A 20138-nucleotide genomic window follows, 5' to 3' on the forward strand; every position below is an offset into this window, starting at 1 on the left:
TTGAATATATTTACTGGCCCCTTAAGTTGGGAGTCTTCACTCTCTTCTATACCTATTATCCTTAGGTTTGATCTTCTCATTGTGTCCTGGATTTCCTGTATGTTTTGGGCTAGGAGCTTTTTGCGTTTTACATTATCTTTGACAGTTGTGTCGATGTTTTCTTCTGCCCCCGAGATTCTGTCTTCTATCTCTTGTATTGTGTTGGTGATGCTTGTGTCTACGGCTCCTTGTGTCTTCCTTTGGTTTTCTATATCCAGGATTGTCTCACTTTGTGCTTTCTTTATTGTTTCTATTTCCACTTTCAATTCGTTCACCTGTTTGGTTGTGTTTTCCTGTAATTCTTTCAGGGATTTTTGTGTTTCCTCTCTAAGGGCTTCTACTTGTTTAGCTGTGCTTTCCTGCATTTCTCTAAGGGAGTTCTTTAGGTTTTTCTTAAAGTCCTCCATCATTACTAAAAAATGTGATTTTAAATCTAGATCTTGCTTTTCCGGTGTGTTTGGATATCCAGTATTTTCTTTGGTGGGAGAACTGGGCTCTGATGATGCCAAGTAGTCTTGGTTTCTGTTGCTCAGGTTCCTATGGTTGCCTCTAGCCATTGGGTTGTCTCTGGTGTGTGCTTGTCTTGCTGTTTCTGAGAGTGACTTGACCCTGCTGTAGGCCTCTGTGTCAGCACTCCTGTAGAACTGTTTTCCTGTTTTCTTTCAGCCTTTCCTGAGAACAGGTGCTCTGCTCTCAGCTGTGGTGGCGCTCCTGAAGACTGTCTTCCTGCTCTAGGCACCCGCAGGAATCAAAGGGTCCTGCCCCTGATGGCTCGGGTAGGTCCTGGCACCCCGAGGACACAGTTGGCACTATGTGATTCCTCTCTTGGGTCTGGACTGTTGGCAGAGGGTAGTCTCCTCTGACTTCTCAGGAGTATCCACACTTCTGAGGGTCCAGCTCTCTCCCCTATGGGATTTGGGTGCAGGGAGCTGTTTGGCCCTGTGCGAAGACCAGAACCGTAGGTACCTGTGGCTGTCTGTTCCTATATCCCTGTGTCCAGAGGCACTGTGCAGTTTCCCCTTAGACCCGGGATGTGGGCTGAGGTGTGTAGAGCTGGCAGTCCCTCCTGCGGCCTCAGGATGTCTGCGCTCCTGGGTGGTCGGCTCTCTTCCCCGAAGGATTTGGGCTCAATGTAAGTTTTATAAAGGACAACATTTAATTGGGTCTGGCTTACAGGTTCAGAGGTTCAGTCCATTATTATCAAGGCGGGAGCATGGCAGGATCCAGGCAGGCATGGTGCAGGAGGAGCTGATAGTTCTACACGTTCATTGGAAAGAAGCCAGGAACAGTCTCAGCATCCTAGGAGGAGCTGGGAGGAGGGTCTCCAAGTCCACCCCACAGTGACACACTTCCTCTAACAAGGCCACACCTTCTAATAGTGCCACTCCCTGGGCCAAGCATATGCAAACCATCACAGTAGGGATAGGGGAGAGGGAAGGAGAGAGATCTCAGACTATCTTAGTCCATCTGAAATAAAATATTAAATAAAATGACCTGTGAGTTAAAGGCTTGCCCAATGTGTAAGATGTTTGCTACTTTAGAAAATCAGAGTTAGGTGCTTCTAATGCCCAGAACGCTGTATTTGTTATAATTGCTTTGACATATATCTGTTGCATGAATGGTAGAAATGTGAATGGCATCTCCTGACCAGAATCATTAGGCAAGGAGGCATCATTAAGAAAGAATGCTAGCCTCAGGGAGAACTATGAGAAAGAATGGCTGAAAGGCAGTGTGGAGAAACGAGGAAGACAAAGTGGCTATCCCATAATAGCCACACTTCCATTTATTGTGTCTGGGGGAAGAAGTAAGGTGTCCCCCCCCCCCCCCATTTTGCTTTATTTTAGGATCAAACTTCTGTGGTGGATTGAACTACTCTTAGAGAGATGGTCTAATGCCAGGTCTGCAAAGAGTTTAATTATTAATTAAAACCATAGGAGTTTTTGTTGTTGCTTTTGTTTGTTTGTTTGTTTTGATAGGGTCTCAGTATGTTACCCTGGCTGGCCTGGAACACATGGAAATCTGCCTGCCTCTGCCTCCTAAATACTGGGATGAAAGGCATGCAGTGTGAGGGGTAGGGAGAGTCCGTGCTAGGGTGAGTTGGTAAATCCTGATGGGGTATGTTAGTCAAACAGTGAGTTTTGCTTGTTGGTTATTTTGTCTTAGGAATGAGTCAGTGACTTAATGAGGGAATGGACCTTGGGGGCCAGCTTTAGAAATGTAACCTACAGTTTAGCAAGGGAGAAGGAAAAGGGGGGGGGGGGGAAGCGCAAAACCTGTCAGTGACCTTCATGCACCATCACAAATGGCTCAACGACAGTTTTTGATACCTAACCAATGTCTATAAAGGAATAGAAACTCCAAAAGAACATTAACTTTTTTTTTAGAATCGTAAAGACTTCAGTCAAAAAAGTGGAGTTATCAAAATAAAGTATTTCAAAATCTATATGTACGTGTACACACACACACACACACACACACACACACACACACACACACACACACACACACACTCACTCCTCTCTCTCTCTCTCTCTCTCTCTCTCTCTCTCTCTCTCGTAGGTTTTTTTGGGGGGAGTGCGTTCTTTTAAGGAAAGGAAGTGACTCCCTCACCTCAAATACACAAATTAGGTGTTTGCTTGGGCGGTTTACAATGGCAACCCCAATGTACCTCTGCTTCAGGGAAATAAGAGCATTTGGAAATAGAGATATTTAGAGATTCCACCAGAATCCTGAGGTGCCCTAGCAAGCTATAAGGAGCCTATGGACTACAATTCCCAGAAGGCCTTGTAACACAACTTGTGTCATATCTGTGCGCCTCTTGGTCCAGGCCGTGAAAGCATGGCAGCTGAGGAGGCCGAGGTGGTTTCACCTCTGATTGTGGACACAGCCCCAGACACTTCAGGAACAGCCGCGGCCTCACTAGCCGCAGCGGTGTCTGCTGCTGCGGCAGCGGCTAGGACTGGATCGCAAGCCCAGGTTTCCAAGGCCGCTCTGGCTGCTAAGCTCATGTCGCTCAGCGGCGTGTTCGCCGTGCACAAGCCCAAAGGGCCCACTTCAGCCGAGCTGCTGAACCGGCTGAAGGAGAAGCTGCTGGCAGGTACCCGCCCGGGTAGGGACCAGGCTAAGGCGTTCTCCGCCGCAGAGCTAGCACCCTGGGATTTTTTATCTTTATTCTTTCTTTTTAACTTCCTGACTTAATTTGCGTGCCCATGGCTCAAGAGAGATAAAGAGTGACCACCAAATTAACTCTGGATAGAAACCCAGGGCATCTGGGCCTTGGACTTTTACCCAAGTGTAGACTCTTTCAACAGTGGCCATTTGAACTTCTCACGGGAAGTATGTGTGGAGTTAGGGGCCAGTCTGCACACACAAGTTTCCACCCTGATGCTTGCAGCCCCGTTTTCTGTAGTTTGATCCCTCCCAGGATTTTTATTTGGCTCTTGCAAATGAGGAAACCCACCAGAGGAAACGCTGACTCTGCACCCCCAAGTTGCAAACTTTGAAAAACACGTAGGCTGAGTTAGCTAGGTCTAGAAAGGACACCACTTTCACCTTTTAGTGGGCACGGTAATTCATCTTCTATACAAATACAGGTTCCTAGTGCCCACACTTGCAGACGCTGAAATTCTGAAGATCTCAGATGTATTTTGGAAATTGCACTCTATTGCTCCTGATTCTGCTGTTTTTTGTTTTGTTTTTCTTTTTTTTTTTTTTAATGGAACATCTTTTGAGGAACATTAAAATAGAAGATGGCCATTTTTCTAACCATTCTTCCTGTTGATCATTTAAAACAATAGCATTAAAAGAACAAAACAAACCCTTTCATTTTGTTTTGCGTGTGAATGTGTATTTAGTGTATGTATTCCTGTGTGGGTATTTGTGTATTCATCTCTGTCTCTGTCTCTCTGTATATATTCCCATGTCTGTGTTGTGTGTATGTATTCCCATGTCTGTGTGTGTGTGTGTGTGTGTGTGTGTGAGAGAGAGAGAGAGAGAGAGAGAGAGAGAGAGAGAGAGAGAGGTGATGTCCATTTTTAGAGATGGCTTTCCATCTTGCACATTGAGCTAGAGTGCTTCCCTCACTTGAACCCAGATCTTGCCAATTAGGCCAAGTCTGCCTACTCAGCTTGCTCTAGCTGGCACCCATGGGGAATCAGGTAGGCTTCATTGTCACCCTCATGTTTATGTGGGTACTGGGTATCCAAACTCTGGTCCTCAGGATTGCTTGGTGAGCACTTTACCCTGTGAACAGTCCCTACAGAGCCTTTCTTTTACTGGATTCTCATGTTACCCTGTCCCTGTGCTATCCTACAGGGACACAGGACGAACAGTGGCTGTCTCTCCCCTTAACTCGGCTTGTAGTCTTGTGATCTCTGTAGTTGTTTGTTGCTCCAGGTTCTCCAGAGTTTTGGCTTAGCTTGTCCAGAGAGACCTCTTACACTGTTCAGTGTCTCCTGGAAGAGTTAATCTATTTTTGTTTGTTTCGAGATAGGTTTGCCTTGAACTCACTCAGTGATCCTCCTGCCTCAGCTCCTGAAGGTGAGATTTAACAGGTGTGCACCCCCGCCCTGATTTAAATTTGTCTTTTAGCGAGGAGCCAAACTATTCTGATAGAAATTTGCTAATTGTAACGGGTAAAGTGGAAGTTTTAATGCTTATTGACAAATACGTACATTCTTCCAGATGCTAAGTGCTGGTGTTGTACCCACTCATCTGTTAACTTTGATTGCCATCTCAGAATCATTTGGGATTCCCTGGGTAGGGAATTTCAGTGAAGGATAGAGGTTGTCTCTATTGGCTCGGCCCATGGGCATGTCTGTGAGGGATTGTTTTAATTGAGTTCATTGACTTAGGAAGACACAGCCTGCTTGGGTGGTGCCCTCTGCTAGGTGGAATTTGAACTGTGTGAGAGTGGAGAACTTGAGCTAGGCACAAGCATGCAAACCTTCAGTCTCACTGTGATCCTGACTGGATGTGGTGACCAGCTCTCAAGCTCCACAGTGGTAGAGAGTAAGCTGGGATTATGAGCTAAAATAAACTCTGGTGAGTTACCTTTGTGGAGGTCTTTTATTACAGGGTTAACGACACTAGAGTATTGAGTTTTCCTTATATGCCACTGTCTATCAGGACGTGTCATTTAGGGCATATTGAACTGAGGGCTTGCATCAAAGGGAAGCATTGTGATATCTTAGGAGTCTTGTTTTTTCCCTCACAGTTATGTTGTTTTCATTTGGCTTGGTTTTGGATCAAGGATTGCAGTTCTTAGAAAAGATCTTCATAGGATCAAAACTCTGAAGTTTCTTGGATGCACTTTACTGGGACTGATGGTTTCAAGGTTGACACTAGGCTGCTTTCTACAGAGCACTCACTGAGATGCTGATACCTTCCTCTCCTACAGTGCCTGTGATTGGGCGATTCCATATTCCTATTAGCTAACCCAGGTTCCCCAGTGCCTGTGATTGGGCGATTCCATATTCCTATTAGCTAACCCAGGTTCCCCAGTGCCTGTGATTGGGCGATTCCATATTCCTATTAGTTAAGTGAGCTTCCCCAGTGCCTGTGATTGGGCGATTCCATATTCCTATTAGTTAAGTGAGCTTCCCCAGTGCCTGTGATTGGGCAATTCCATATTCCTATTAGTTAAGTGAGCTTCCCCAGTGCCTGTGATTGGACGATTCCGTATTCCTATTAGCAAGCCCAGGCTTCCCCAGTGCCTTGCTAACCCATCAGAATCACCCTGTAAGATTCTTAAAGATAGCAAGCAATTCTCTCTTGTCCCAGGCTTGACAAACACTGATTTACTCAGCCCGAAGGCATAACCTCTTTACAAACATTCCTTGCCTCCCTTGCATTGATTCCTCCTATTGTAGAACCCTTCTCTTCCTCAACTTTGAACCCTTCAAGGCCTGAGGCATATAGGTTTTCACAGTTAGGACTTTAAATGGTCATCCGTAAACAGTCATCTGAATATTCAGTTCAGAAGAGTGAACATAATTTCAACAGTGTGAATTATTGATAAATTTGGACTCAGACAAGATGATTGAATTCATGGGACCTTTATACTAAGACATATCAAGTTGAAAATACAGAGTTCCCCAGTGTACTTTTGTAATTTCACTGACGAGATCCGTGATGCATTGCAAGTGGAAGGTGGAGTATTTGAAGTCACCTAACAGCAAGTAGAGGCCCATGGTGCTGGGGTCATGTCCTCCAAGTATGGTGATGTTAGAGCCCAAGTGTACACCCGATCCCGAGGTTCTGAACCATTGCGATGACAACTAATAAAGCTAGCTGAGAACTAGGTGTAGGTAGAGATTGCCCGGTATGATGTGCTCCAAGTTAGTAGACACCAGAGAGGGACAGAGGAAATCACAGACATGTAGAGACCTTAGCTGAGCTCTTTTAAAACTAACTGCACGTGCCAAAGCTAACTTTTTTCTTATTTTTCCAGAGGTATCACTAGAATTCACCCGGTTAGCTTAAATATTGACTCACTTCTTTGGGGCTGGAAAGATAGCTCCACAGATAAGGACATTGACTAATTAATATTCCAGCGGTCCCAGGTTCCGTTCCCAGCATCCACTTGGTGGCTCATCTCCATCTGTAACTCTAGTTCCTCTGGCTCTGCTGCCCTCTTCTGGCCTCCTTGGACACTGCATGCACAGGGTACACAGGCATACATGCAACCAGAATGTCCACATAGATAGATAGATAGATAGATAGATAGATAGATAGATAGATAGATAGATACCCAGACAGAAAGATGGATGGATAGATAGATAGATAGATACATATATATATATATATATATATATATATATATATATATATATATATATATGTACATACATAAGTTCTAGTTTCTAGTTCACTATTTTTGAAATACTGTTCTTTTGTAATTTAGGATCTCTCCCTCTTTCTCTCTCTCTCTCTCTCTCTCTCTCTCTCTCTGTGTGTGTGTGTGTGTGTGTGTGTGTGTACACACGTGTGTGGAGGCCAGAGGTCAACCTCAGGAGTCATTCCTCTGTCCACATTATTTTTTGAGAGATGTTTCACTGTTCTGGAATTTACCAAGTAGATGCCAGCAAGCCCCTGCCTCAGGCATTATAAATTCATATCACCACCCCCAACTTCTTTACCATGGGCCTGGGGATTGGACTCAGTTCCTCATGCTTGAGTGGCAAACAGCTTGCCATCTGAGCTGTCTTCCTGGGTCTGGCTGTACAGTTTTGCTGTGTTTTGAGACAGGGTCTCACCGTATATCTTTGGCCATCCTGGGACTCACTTTGGAGGCCACCATGGCCTCGAACTCATTGTTGAAAAGCATGCATAACCACACCGAGCCCACCTTTAACATCTGTTTTTTGTTTTTTGTTTTTGCTAGTTATGCAGTCATAGCCTTACACATGTATTGAACCTTTTGTCTTGAATAGGTTATGTCTCCCACGCTCCTCCTGACTTGTAATTACCCTTTTTTCATCCTGATTACTCCCGTAGAAGCTGGATTGCCATCTCCAGAATGGAACAAGAGGCAAAAGCAGACATTGAAAGTTGGACACGGAGGGACACTGGACAGCGCAGCGCAAGGTGTTCTGGGTAAGAGACACAAGGGAAGTTTAATGATGCTTTCCATTAATACCAGAAATGCTAGCTGAGCCCTGGTGCCTCAGTATACACTGGGATATTCTAGCTGTACTGTGGTTACAGTCCTTCTTCCCTCAAGCCCTTGAATGGTGCAGGGCACACAGCACCACAGCACAAGCACCACAGAGCACACAGCACCTCAGAGCACACAGTACCATAGCACAGAGCACACAGCACAAAACACAGTATCATAGCACACAGCACCACAGCATACAACACCTCAGTACACTGAGCACACAGCATACACAGCACCACAGAACACACAGTGCCTCAGACCACACAGTACCATAGCACCCAGCACCACAGAGCACACAGTACACAGAACATACAGCACCACAGAGCACACAGCACCCAGAGCACACAGCACACAGCACCACAGAGCACACAACACCCAGCACCCAGCACTCATAGCACACAGCACCAGAGAGCACACAGCACACAACATCACAGAGCACACAGCACCCAGAACACACAGCACACAGCACACAGCACACAGCACCAGAAAGCACACAGCACACAGCACCCAGAGCACACAGTACTCAGAGCACACAGCACCCAGAACACACAGCACACAGCACCCAGAGCACACAGCACCCAGAGCACATAGCACCACAGAGCATACAGCACCACACAGCACACAGCACATAGTACACAGCACCACAGAGCACATAGCACACAGCACCATTGCCTCTTCTATGTGTGCACAGAGCTTTGAGTGAAGGCTTGAATCCGAGCAGGACAGCAGTTAGCACAGCAGGAATGAAACCGCTCGCTGTGTCTTGCCTAGCACCTGTGAGCTTGGGTCCGAGGAGCTGTTCCACTCTCCCTGGGCCATAATCCTGGTTTGCTGTTCTTTGACTGTGGACTGCTGTCCTCTTATAGGAATCTGGAATTCTGGGCTACCGTACAGGCAGAGGGAGCCTGGGGACAATTCCCAACCCCAAATAAAACTTGGGTACTCTGTGATATGTTTCCCTGAGAGGAACATCGTATTCATTGTTGTATTTTATCACAGTTGATGAAAGACAAGCAAATGTCTCCCCTAACCAGGAAGTAGAAGGCTTGTCCCTGGTGACCCAGTGGTACACTCTTACCACATCAGGCCATCTTACTGAGGCATAGATGTTCTGTGAATCATGAATCCTCGCTATTTATGAGTCTCTGCACATGGGATAGTTGTGCAGCTACTGACAAGGTACAGCAAACAGTTTTGGAGGTGCCGCCATATCAATCTAATCTGATCTGATCTCATCTCATCTCAGTTTAATTTCTTTAGAACATAACCTGATAGGTTACTGGTTAGTTGCTTGTGGAGGAAAACTTGGTGTATTGATTAAGAGGAGAAATTTAAAACAAACTTTTTGATTTAAAACTATGGTAGAGGTTCTAAGGGTTGTGTTGCCCTGTGGTTCTTGTGCTGTTGTTTCCTTTGTGTCCTCGGTTTCCCCTTCCTCTGCAGCGAGCGTCAGGTGGAGCTGGGGCGGTGGTTGGCGTTCCTTTTTCACTGGGTCACCATGCTGTGTCTCTGTGCTTTCCAGCCGCCCTGTCATTCCTGTCTGTTGGTGACTTCCTGTCTTCTTTCTCCCTCTTCCACTCGTGCCCATCCGGACTCTGCTCTTGCAGCGTTTCATCCATCATCTTACTGCCAGAGCTCTGTCCATTTTATAAACCGTGTTCTCTGCAGTAATGGTTCAGGCCCAAGGTCTGAGGCAGGGCTCTCAACCTTCCTAGGCTGTGACCCTTCAGTACACTTCCTCACGGTGCGGTGACCCCCCCCCCCCAACCATACGATATCCCATTGCTACGCCATAACTAATTTTGCTACTGTTGTGAATTGTAAAATGTCTCTTATGCAGGATATCTGATATGCGACCCCTGTGAGAGGGTCATTTGACCCCAAAGGGGCTGTGACCTACAGGTTGAGAACCATTGATCTAAGGTGACAATTTAAGAATAAAAGAAGAATTTTCATTCTATTTTATATAAAAATATATATTACTTGAGAGCCTTGAAAATGAACTAAGAGTGGTTTCCTGGAGTTACGTCATCTTCCTCTCTGACTCCCCCCTCCCCCCAGCATGCTAGGCCATGTCACAGGGGCAGCCAGGGTTAATGCTGCTGAGCAGATGACGTAATAACCTGGAGTTTCCAGGTTAGCCCAGTGAGCATCCTTAGAAGTGGAAGAGGCACAAGAAAGCCAGGACGTTAGGCTGCAGGGATGCGATCCCTGGCTGTGATCGATGGCTTTGAAGGTGAAAGGAACCACAGCCAAGAACGTGGGCAGCCCCTGGGAGCTGGAAAAGGGAAGACTTGAACGTGGGGCTGCGTTTAGCTGAGCCCAGGACTGCAGAAGGAGCACAGCCACGCCAGTCCCCACAGTTCTTTTAAGATTGATATTAATCATTGTCGTGGCCCATGACCGCCTGCTTTAGATTTGACCTGGGAACTATATGCCAGGGATGGTGGGGTCTCCTTAAACCACAGGGACAGTTTGTTACAGCAGCCATAGGAAAATAACTCTTACCGTCAGCCCCTTAAGATGGAAACAAGTTTCTATAACCACTTTAACTCGATGTGTTTACCTTTACAGGTTATAAAAGCACAGTGAAAGTTTCAGAAGCATCACAAAGCTGATAAGCACTTATGATTGCTCCTTCTACCAAACGACCATTCTTAATTCTGTTTGCGTGTTTCTTCTTAGTTCTGCTCACCCTCACTTTTTACTTTATTTTGTGTCTCTGAGTGATGCCAGAGGAGGAGGTTGGGTCCCCTGGAGATCAGAGTTATGGTTGGTTATAGTCTGCCGCATGCATGCCGGGAACTGAACCCCAGTCCTCCGGGAGAGCAGTCAGAGCAGTGCACAGGCGCAGAGCCGTGTCTCCAGCTCTCTCACGCCTGTTCCGAAACGGAGCTCTGCTTTGCGGTTTCCTGCTCTGGTTCACACCTAACATAAATATTTTCCATGTTAGTTTTTAAAAACCTTGAAAAATGTCGTAAACATTATTTTTTTCTTGTCTATGTAACAGCAAAAGTTCAATCGTGTGATTGGTCCTCTGTGAGGCCACGGAGGTCATTACCAGAGCACTGTTCAAAGGCTGACTTGTTAGGGTCAGCCTTCTGTGGACTGTCAGTTACTTTAGCAAACTAAGGAGATTCCTCCAACTGTGACGGAGGTGTTAGAGACTTTAACAAACGTCAGCGAGAGGTGCCCTCCCTCACCTGTGGGCACCTTGTGGATCCTGGTGGGACCTGACATAGGCTTTTTTTTTAAGGGTTTTTTTTTTTTTTTTTTTTTTTTTTTTTTTAGTCATAGGCAATTTGGAAAACAAAATAGTGATTGTGAGGAGACCCTTATTTTATCCACCGTGTGCTCCACGTTTCCCAGGTCAGGCACCTCCCTTCCTGGGCCTGCAGTTTCTCTCGTCTCCTATGCTCCCTTTTCCAGGTTTCACTGGGATGCTCTCTTCTGCTTATACATGGGAGGGCTGCCCTCTTAACTTTTGTGTCCCTGTTAGACTGTGGCTCGGATGGGTAGGCCAAGTCTTACTCAGTTCCGCACCTATACAGTTAAGTACAGAGTAGGATTTTGATGATCAAGGAAAGCAGAGCTTGGGAATGGGAGAGTCACCAAGTAAAACTGCAGAACCCAGCCCTCGACCCTGCCCTTCATAGAAAAGCCGCTGTTTGGCAGGATCCCAGCTGTAGATACTCTTCCTAAGATGGCACTGTTGGACGAGCGTTCTCCAAATTCTACTTCTGCTAACCACCCCGCCTCTCCCGCCTCATCTCTTCTCCAACACACGGTGAGAGGGCTTTTCTGGGTGACTCTCAAGTGCCTGCTTCACAGTTCATCACTCTGGACCACCTAGCTGGGCTGGAAGCCACCGTCCCAGCGGAGCACGTGACTGAGTCAAAATCCCAGGTCAGGGCTTGTGAGGTTGACGAACGCGCTACCCCCACTCTGGTCCCGAGACCGAGTGCGGTTTTCTCCTTCAGAGCTTGCGTTTCTTCTTCGTGTGCGAGCACATCAGCTTCCTCCCTTTGCAGTGCCGATGGATGAAGCCTTCTCGGGCCTCAGACTTCCGGGTGTTCCTCTCTGGACCTCTCCCAGCGGCTCCTCCCTCGGTTCACATTGACGCTTCCATACACCATGACTGTTAGCAGTGTCCACCCACTCACTGGGGCAACAGTTTTGAGCACTTTGATTTCTCCCTGTCTATCACTTGCTTCCCCCCCCTGAGAATCCTTAAGCTTCAAAGTCAGGAAATGGTTCTCCCGCTCTGTGTTGTCCTCTCAGGACTACATAGAGCAGCCGTTCAAAAGCTATTGATTCATCTGCATGTGATCAAATTACATTAGGTCTTTGCTGCTGTTACACAAAGTTTTTGCCTCATCATCAGCATTAGCAAGTTCTGCCGCTTGAAGACTGTCGAGCTCTTCAGAGCTACCGAAGGCAAACGACCTTTGATCTTAGTTCTTGAACGATTGGGATTCTACTTAGAGATGGAGGATTGGCTGCCGCGGTGTCAGGGGAACTCGGGGTAGACCTTATGAATGAGCTGAGGCTTGAGCCGGACTTTGAAGGTTAAGCTCTGAGTATTAAGGAGCTGGGACTTAGGAATTGGGTTTGCTGTGAACTTTGTAGTGTGCACAGTGAGGTTCCAGAAACAGTTACGAAGTGGTCTGAGCTGGAAAAGGAAGACTGGGGTGCAGACGAGCAGTGGCCAGACTTTTATATAAAGAGATGATTAAATGCACTGTCCCTGGTGAGCCACGTTTGAAGCAGGAAGACAGCGGCGACTGCTGTGGTTGGCTGGTCTGGTTAAAGCGGTTCTGTTGGCCCTCATTCCAGCTGCAGCTTTCTCTCTTTTGGGCTGATCACCCGTGTTTCTCTCTTCTTGATTGTGTGCTGCGTGCTACTAATCATCTCTAATGGTTCATTAGCTACGATGATGGCTTTTGCTTTGTTTAGTGATGAAGCCTGTCAGGGACTCCTCAGCCTGAACATGGCTAATTGTACCATGTATTGTTTTTATGGCACCCATATAAAATCCCAGTGCGTCCTTTGAGACTGCTCTCAATCTTCATCCTCTAATTGGCTGGGTTGAGGTATTTGCTGTGTTTAATATTTGGGAACAGGAAAATATTCTTTTCTTCCTTTCCATATTCAGAATTTCTTAGTTGTCTGACATCATCTAACTGGAGTAATGGCGGCCCCGAGTTCTGTTAAGTGTTTTCTTTACAACTGTGCACTGTATTGGCCAGTAAATTATGACCAAGATACGCAGACGTTTGAAAAACCTCACTTTCAGAATACATTGTCAAAATATTTTTTTTCTTTCACAGTGGTTGGGATTGGAAGAGGAACAAAAATGTTGACCAGTATGTTGTCGGGGTCCAAGGTAAGATTGTGAGAGCGCACTTCTTTCTTGGATGTTTTTCTCAGTGACTGTCTTGCTTTCCTATTGCTGGGACAAACCACCATGACCACCCAACCTACAGAAGAGTGTAAACCATCCCAGGTTAGAATCTGCCATGCTGAGGAAATTCCTGGTGACAGGTGGTTGGCGTAGCCGCTGAGAGCTCACATCTCAAACCGCAAGCAGGAGGCACGGAGCACACTGGGAACGGCAGGAGTTTTCTGAAACCACAAAGCCCACCTCCAGTGGCCACACCACCTAATGGCTCCCAAACAGACCCACCACCTGCAGGCCATGTCCCCAGATGTATGGGGCTCTCTCAGTAGCGGTAAAATGGAGGCACTGAAGGTTGCCGGGAAGATGATTCAGATCTTGGCACTCAACATAAGAGGGCAGGCATGCTGGCACGGCCTTGACCTACTGTTGAGGAGTGCAGACCAGAGGATCCAGGAGCTGGTCACCCAGTGTAGGCAGAAAGCTGAGCTCCAGGCTCAGTGACGGACCCAACCTAAAACAGAGAACGAAGAGGCATTCATGGGAGATATTCCAATGTTGATCTGTCTCCACACATGCATATATTCCACACATATGTCTCCACCTACTGCACACGTGCGCACGCGTGCACACACACAGACACACACACACACACATGCATATATACTCTACATACACATCCCCACATATGCCTCCACCCCCACTACACGTGTGCGCACACACACATATACACAGACACACACACACATGTATACACACGTACACACAGGTGTGCACACACACAGGCACACACACAGACACACATACACACAGGCACACACACAGACACATACACACACATACATATACTTTACACACACAGGCACCCACAAATGCACCACAGAAGACAGCAGGACCCCTATAAGATGATGAATGGTGCTGTTTGTCTGTGAAGGTAATCCTGACTAAATCCAAGTGTACTTTCTAGGCAATTGGGAGGGGAGGAGGAGGTTGGAAGCCTCTGGGGTGATTTGGGGCATTGAGCATTGTAGAAGGAGTACTGAAGAGAAGGTCAGGATATGAAAGTTGTCTACCTCCATGGGCTAACACCCCCCACGCCACCCTTGCCATGTACATAAACCCACACACACATGCAAAATAAAATGTGTTTGAACTGTAAGTCATCGGTTTCAGGTAGATGAATATATTGTTCTCAAACATTCTGTTTTCGACACAAGTTTTTGCCAGTTGATTTGTATCTTAACTAGAAAATGTAAATTATGGCTCTTCAGTAGGGGAATTAGGATATTTACTTTATTTTTTATACTATCTGGTATTTTCTAAAGATTTTACAATAAACAAATCACTTTTGTGTCAGTAACAAAAAGGCATACTTACATTAATAATTTGTTCAAACATTTCCCCCAAGCTAAGATTGGTGGCGGTCGCTGAAATATTTGCTGTCTATCCTCTCCACAAAGCCATACGCACACTCAGTGCTCCATGGACGCTGTAAATTCCAGGCATATTTTCAGAAAAAAAATGATGATTGAAGATATAAACACATCTGGTCCAGGTTTTATTTGGTACAAACTGTCTTGGTGCTAGAAAAGTCGGATGTCAGACACAGAGAAATCGGGGATCCTCAGATGACTGTAATGGAGATAGAACACCCCAGGTGGGTCTTGTCACAGGAGCCTGGCTCCGTGTTTCACGATTGTGGATCAGGCATCGAGGTGTGGCTTTTCTTAAACTTTCCGTTTTATGTTGAGCATTTGTTAAAAGGATGAAGTCATCTTATTTTGACTTGTGTTGAAGATTACATTTTGTTAGAAAGTAATTATAACTATTAGTAGATCCTGTTCTGATAGACTGTGTTTCCACTTTGTATGTTGCTGTGGTCAAATACATAACAAAAGTAACCTAAGGGTTTCTTTGGGCCCACAGCTCCTGGGTTCAGTCCATTATGGTGGGGAGGGCATTGTGGTCGGAGCAGAGGCCCCAGCCACACTGTGTAAGTGAGGAAGCAGAGGGTGATGGATGCTTATGCTCAGCTGGTCTGGGAACTCAGCCCATGAACCATCCAGCCGACATTAGGGTGAATCTTCTGGGACCCCAGCTTGTGGACCAGTCCTGCCTACAGTAGGATAGATCTTCCCACCTTATGTATACTCACTTCCACAATTCCTAACTAGTAGGTTCAAAGATTTGTTTCCAATGTGCTTCCAAATCCCATCAAGTTGACAGTAGAGATTAGCTATCATGTAGACCGTAGTAAATTCACCTTATTGTGAGGACACACACACACACACACACCCATGCACTCGCACACACACACTCACGCACACACTCATACACATACTCACACGCACGCACACACTAACACACACGCACACATGCACACACGCACACACACTCATACACATACACGCACACACACATTAACACACACCCATGCACACATCCACGCACCCATGCACACACTCACACACACATGCACACACACACACACACACACACACACACACACACACTCACACACCCCAACTTCTGTATAAGCAAACAGCTTCAATGAATAACTCCTGTCCTATACATGGAGTACCTTTGTCTGAGGCAGGGTCTCATGTGGCCAAGACTGGCCTTGAACTCCTGATTGTCCTGCCAGGACTCCTCAAGTGCTTAGGGGCATGTACCACCACGTGACTGTGACACATAGTCCCTGGTGTACATTTGACATTTTGTTTCTAGTTCCCTTAAAAAGATTTCGGTGCTGTAGCCCCCTAACCTGACACAGACATGATTGAGCCATGGTTCACTTTCTCTACTTAAATGCACAGGTGGATTTTCATCTGTATCACACACTGCTTGAAACATTACACTTGTGTGCAGGGTTGTGTAGGGTGCAGCTGCACTATTTCAATCTACGTTACCACATATCATCATGGAAGCTCTCCTGGTGAGCTGGGCTGGCCTGCAGGCTTGCCCTTCCAGCTGCTACGTTACCACATATCATCATGGAAGCTCTCCTGGTGAGCTGGGCTGGCCTGCAGGCTTGCCCCTTCCAGCTGCATGTCTCTTTGCAGTCGGGGACATCATTAGAAGTCTCCTCTCTTGGCCCCCTTTCATGCAGTCACTCAAGATCAACAGGCAGAGTGCCGTATTTTATTTTATTACTTGGTTTGCTTATTAGAGGTCTCTCTACCTAGCCCCAGCTCTCCTGGAACTCACTGCTTCCCGAGTGCTAGGATTAAAGTTGTGCCACCACGGAACTCTTATAAAATCTTCAGGCCGTCTACTATGACTAATGTCTGTGAAGAGACTGCAGGGACTCCCAGCTCTTTCCCTGTAGTCTCTTATGTCAGGCCTGTAGGCTCGGGTCCTTGCTGGGCTCCCCCGTGGTCCTCTTCCCCCAGTCTTGCATTTCTCACTGTTCTGTCGAAGTTATGTGTGTAACGTGTGCGAAACGAATCTAGAGTCTCCTTGCAGTTCTTCAGAGCACATAAGTTACTGTTCCCAGGTGTTTCATGGGTCATCAACTCCTTTCTCTTCTCAATTCCAGGCCTGCTTGATTGCTCTAGCTGCACGTTCTGAATACACCTGAAGTCAATTTTATCCAAACAAGTTCCGGTGGGAATCTTGAATACAGTTGATTTTTCTCCTTTTTAAAAATTCCTGTAATTTCTCACATTGTAGAGAAAACAGCAGTCATCAGAAAGAAAAAAAAAGCTTTTCTTAAAAAAAAAAAAAAAAGAACAAGAATGGGAGGAGAGGGAGGAGAAGGAGGAGGGAGGAGCAGGGAAAGAAGGGGGATGGAGGGGAGGGACGAGGCTATTTCTGTAGACAGACATTTCACGTAGTAAAGGATTTGGAGTATGGATAGGTGTGGGTCTTAAACATAGTTTACAAGCCAGGCATGCTGGTACCTGCGTTTAATCCCAGCATTCTATTCAGGAGGCAGAGGCAGTAGCTATCGAGACCAGCCTGGTCAACATAGAAGCATCAGCTAGAGCTACACATTGAGACCCTGTTTCAGGAGAAAAAAAAAGTTTGGAACCATGTAGAAATGGGTCTGCATAAAATATAATTTAGACAAATTTATTCTGGGAGAGTGAACTGATGTCTGGTGGTGTGAAAGGAAGCCAGTGCCTCCCCACTCTCCCTAAATTAACTCTTTGAAGCAGTTAATTCAGCAAAAGCTGGGTAGCACATGTCCTTTGAAGTCTCAGTCTTTGATGGGGTTCTGGAGACCGCCTTTACAAGCGTTCTAAATGATGATTAAAGTTGGCTACTCTGTAATGTCTTAGAGTCCAGATGAGCAAGTGAAAGAGTCAACCCACGGTGGAACGTGAGAGTAATTAGTATTGCACAGATACGAGGCTACCCGTACCTACAAGGAGGCAGAGCGCAGTGGTATCTCAGGCAAAGGCTGGCACGTCCCACAACAACCATCACTGGCTACAGGTTCCCACCCGGATGTGGTCAGAGGGCAGAGGTTTCTCCAAGAATGCCAGTCTTTCTGGGTTCAGCAGTCATGGTACACCGGTGAAATTTAGCCAGTTCTTTAAGATTTCAGCAACCACCGGTCTTCAGAGGCCTATGCAATTTGTTCCTTTTCCGTATCCTCTTAATTTTCAAATATGTGATCGCTGCTGCCGCCCCTCGCCTCTTGTGCAGTCTTGAATTGTGAACTTCCAAGTCAAGCTTGAAATGAGAGAGGGCAAAGTTCTCTTAGCCAGAAATCCCAAGCCCTGAAGAACACAGATACTTCAGTGGGGTTTTCTGCAGGTTTCTGTGTGTTAGAATGTGCTGTCATAAATCCATGAGCACGGCGAGTTCACAGGGCCCAGGTGTCACCCCAGAGAATAAACAACTCCAGAGCCCAGTTCTGTGTGCAGCTTAGGCAGTGAGAAGAAGCACTTCACACCCCACAGGAGGACGCTCGGCTGTGTGCTCTGTGTCCTGTTTCTTCTTTCCTGTATCTTTTTGGGGGGTGGGCTGGAGGTTTGCTTTGTCTGCATGGCTTTTCCAAGTGGCTTATCGATAACTGAGTGGAACATAAGATTTATTCTCCTTAGATGCCAGTGGGAGATAAAGAGAAAGCAGCCACCTTTTAGACAATCGGTTTGAAAGGTGTACTCACGGACTCCTCAGAGGCTCCATGGAAATTGCAACCATGCCGATAATTTTGCCTTTTTTTCCCCTTTGCAATCTCAGAACGTAAAATCACACAAAACAGAATTCCTACCTGATGTGCACTGTGATGGCTGTGGTGGTGAATACATGCAGGAGGTAGTGAAACTTACACTATATAGACCTGGGCCCGTCCCCAGCACCCGCATCATGGCTCCCACCCATCTGTAACTCCGGGTCCAGGGATCTGATGCCCTTCTCTGACTTCTGTGGGCACCAGCACTCAAATGGTGCACATACACATGTGCACACAAAACACTCAGGCACATAAAATACAAGTAAATAATTCTCAATTTTAAAAATTAAGGTGTCTCAGGGGCAGCAGGCAGGCAGGAATGGTACAGGAGGAGCTGAGAGTTCTACACCTTCATCTGAAGGCTGCTGGCAGAATATGGGTTTCCAGGCAGCTAAGATGTGTGTCTTAAAGCCCATGCCTACGGTGACATACCCACTCCAACAGAGCCACACCTCCGAATGGTGCCACTTGATGGGCTAGACATACTCAAACCACCACACTAGGTTTTTAAGTAAGTCTTAATAAGTACATGTAGAGGTTCTGAGACCAAAATGTTTGAGAACCACTGGTGTAGATATCATATCCTCTAAAAAAAAAAAAAAAAAAAAAAACAAAACACTCATGTTCTAGGACAGAAGGAAGACCCAGGAGTCCTTTGAGAGTTGCCATTGATAGCCTAAATATCTAATGTTATGACAGAAGTGTGAAGAATTGCACACAGACACTCTTCTAGTCTGTGTGTAAGTCTACTAACTTTGTGTCAGGCTGATACCATTTCCGTTCGGTAGGGAAAGAGCAGACCACAGTGTAAAATCCTGCTAACTGTTTATAATTTGGAAAAGTGCGGATAAGGTTGTGAAACACTGGAAACAGTGGATGTGCACAGGCGGTCATGTGCTGAGCATTGTGGTGCGAGAGCCCAGGAAGGTGAGCATCGAGTGTCCCTTTCCCTCCGCACAGTTCTCTCTAATGTCTTCCCTTCATAGTGACTTCCTAGAGGTGTAAAGTCCCTGAGGCCTGTTTACCTTGTATCTGGGAATTTCACACACTGAGGACAATATCTTGTCCTTTCATGGTTCTTTGGAAGTACGGTGACATCTGGGTTTGAGACAGCCCTCCACTTGTTTCTATGTTTCACAGTTTATATTGGACCACCTACTGTTGTCCATCTTTCGGAGGGGAGGGTTTGAAATCTCTGGGGAAGGGGAGATTAACAGGGCAGCCTTGAGAAATGAAAGGCTTTGATGTTCAGTGAGGAGAAGAAAATGGAGATCATTCTCTTGGCTTGTTCCAAGGACATCCAGAATCTGGAGACCAAAATGGACACCGGACACTTGGCAAGCATAGGACACCCAGTTCAAACATGTTATATATCAGTCTACTGTAGATGTATTCAGAGGCACAGTATATAAAACATTATTAAGGTTTTCTTATAAGTGTAGACAGTGGGTTACCCCTCACCCACACCCCTCCTTGAGCCTGTGCTGGTCTACATATGTAATGGAGGCCAGAGGTCAACCTTGGGTGCTTTCCTGGAGAGCCACTGACCTTAGTTTTGAGACAGGGTCTCTTATTAGGACCAGGACTTGCTGAAGAGGTTGGCCTGGCTGGCCAGTGAGCCCTAGGGATCCACTCATCTCTGTCTACCAAGCCCTGGTTTTACAAACACACATCACTGTGCCTGGCTTTTTCTGGGTTCTCCTGGTGTAGCAAGCGCTGAGCCATCTCCCCAGCCTGCCTCTATGTCACCTGTGAGAACTTAAGCTGTGTGGATCATGGCGACCGCTGCTAACTCTGTATCAGCCTGTGCTTCTGTATGGTAGTGACTGTTAGCCATTGCTTACTGGGGACAGAAA

At 46.4% G+C, this 20138-nt stretch overlaps 1 protein-coding gene across 9 annotated transcripts in view; it reads left to right on the forward strand.

The window, feature by feature from the left end:
- Window positions 1-723: 723 nt before the first annotated feature.
- Trub1 (TruB pseudouridine synthase family member 1) overlaps window positions 724-20138 on the forward strand; it is a 41124-nt gene continuing 21709 nt past the window's right edge. For 3 of the 9 annotated variants that reach the window (XR_005489288.2, XR_005489289.2, XM_039084721.2), the window contains exons 1-3: window positions 2839-3148; window positions 7537-7635; window positions 13030-13085. Coding sequence is in view for 5 of the 9 variants with exons in the window: in XM_039084721.2 (XP_038940649.1) it covers window positions 2878-3148; window positions 7537-7635; window positions 13030-13085 (426 nt within the window). In the remaining 4 variants the exon portion in view is untranslated. Of the gene's footprint in view, window positions 816-2837; window positions 3149-7536; window positions 7636-13029; window positions 13086-20138 lie in introns of those variants that run through there. The other 6 variants (XM_039084701.2, XR_005489295.2, XM_008760538.4 and 3 more) reach the window with 6 other exon arrangements.

Source organism: Rattus norvegicus, chromosome 1 (genome assembly GCF_036323735.1).
Source record: "Rattus norvegicus strain BN/NHsdMcwi chromosome 1, GRCr8, whole genome shotgun sequence".
Taxonomy (NCBI): domain Eukaryota; kingdom Metazoa; phylum Chordata; class Mammalia; order Rodentia; family Muridae; genus Rattus; species Rattus norvegicus.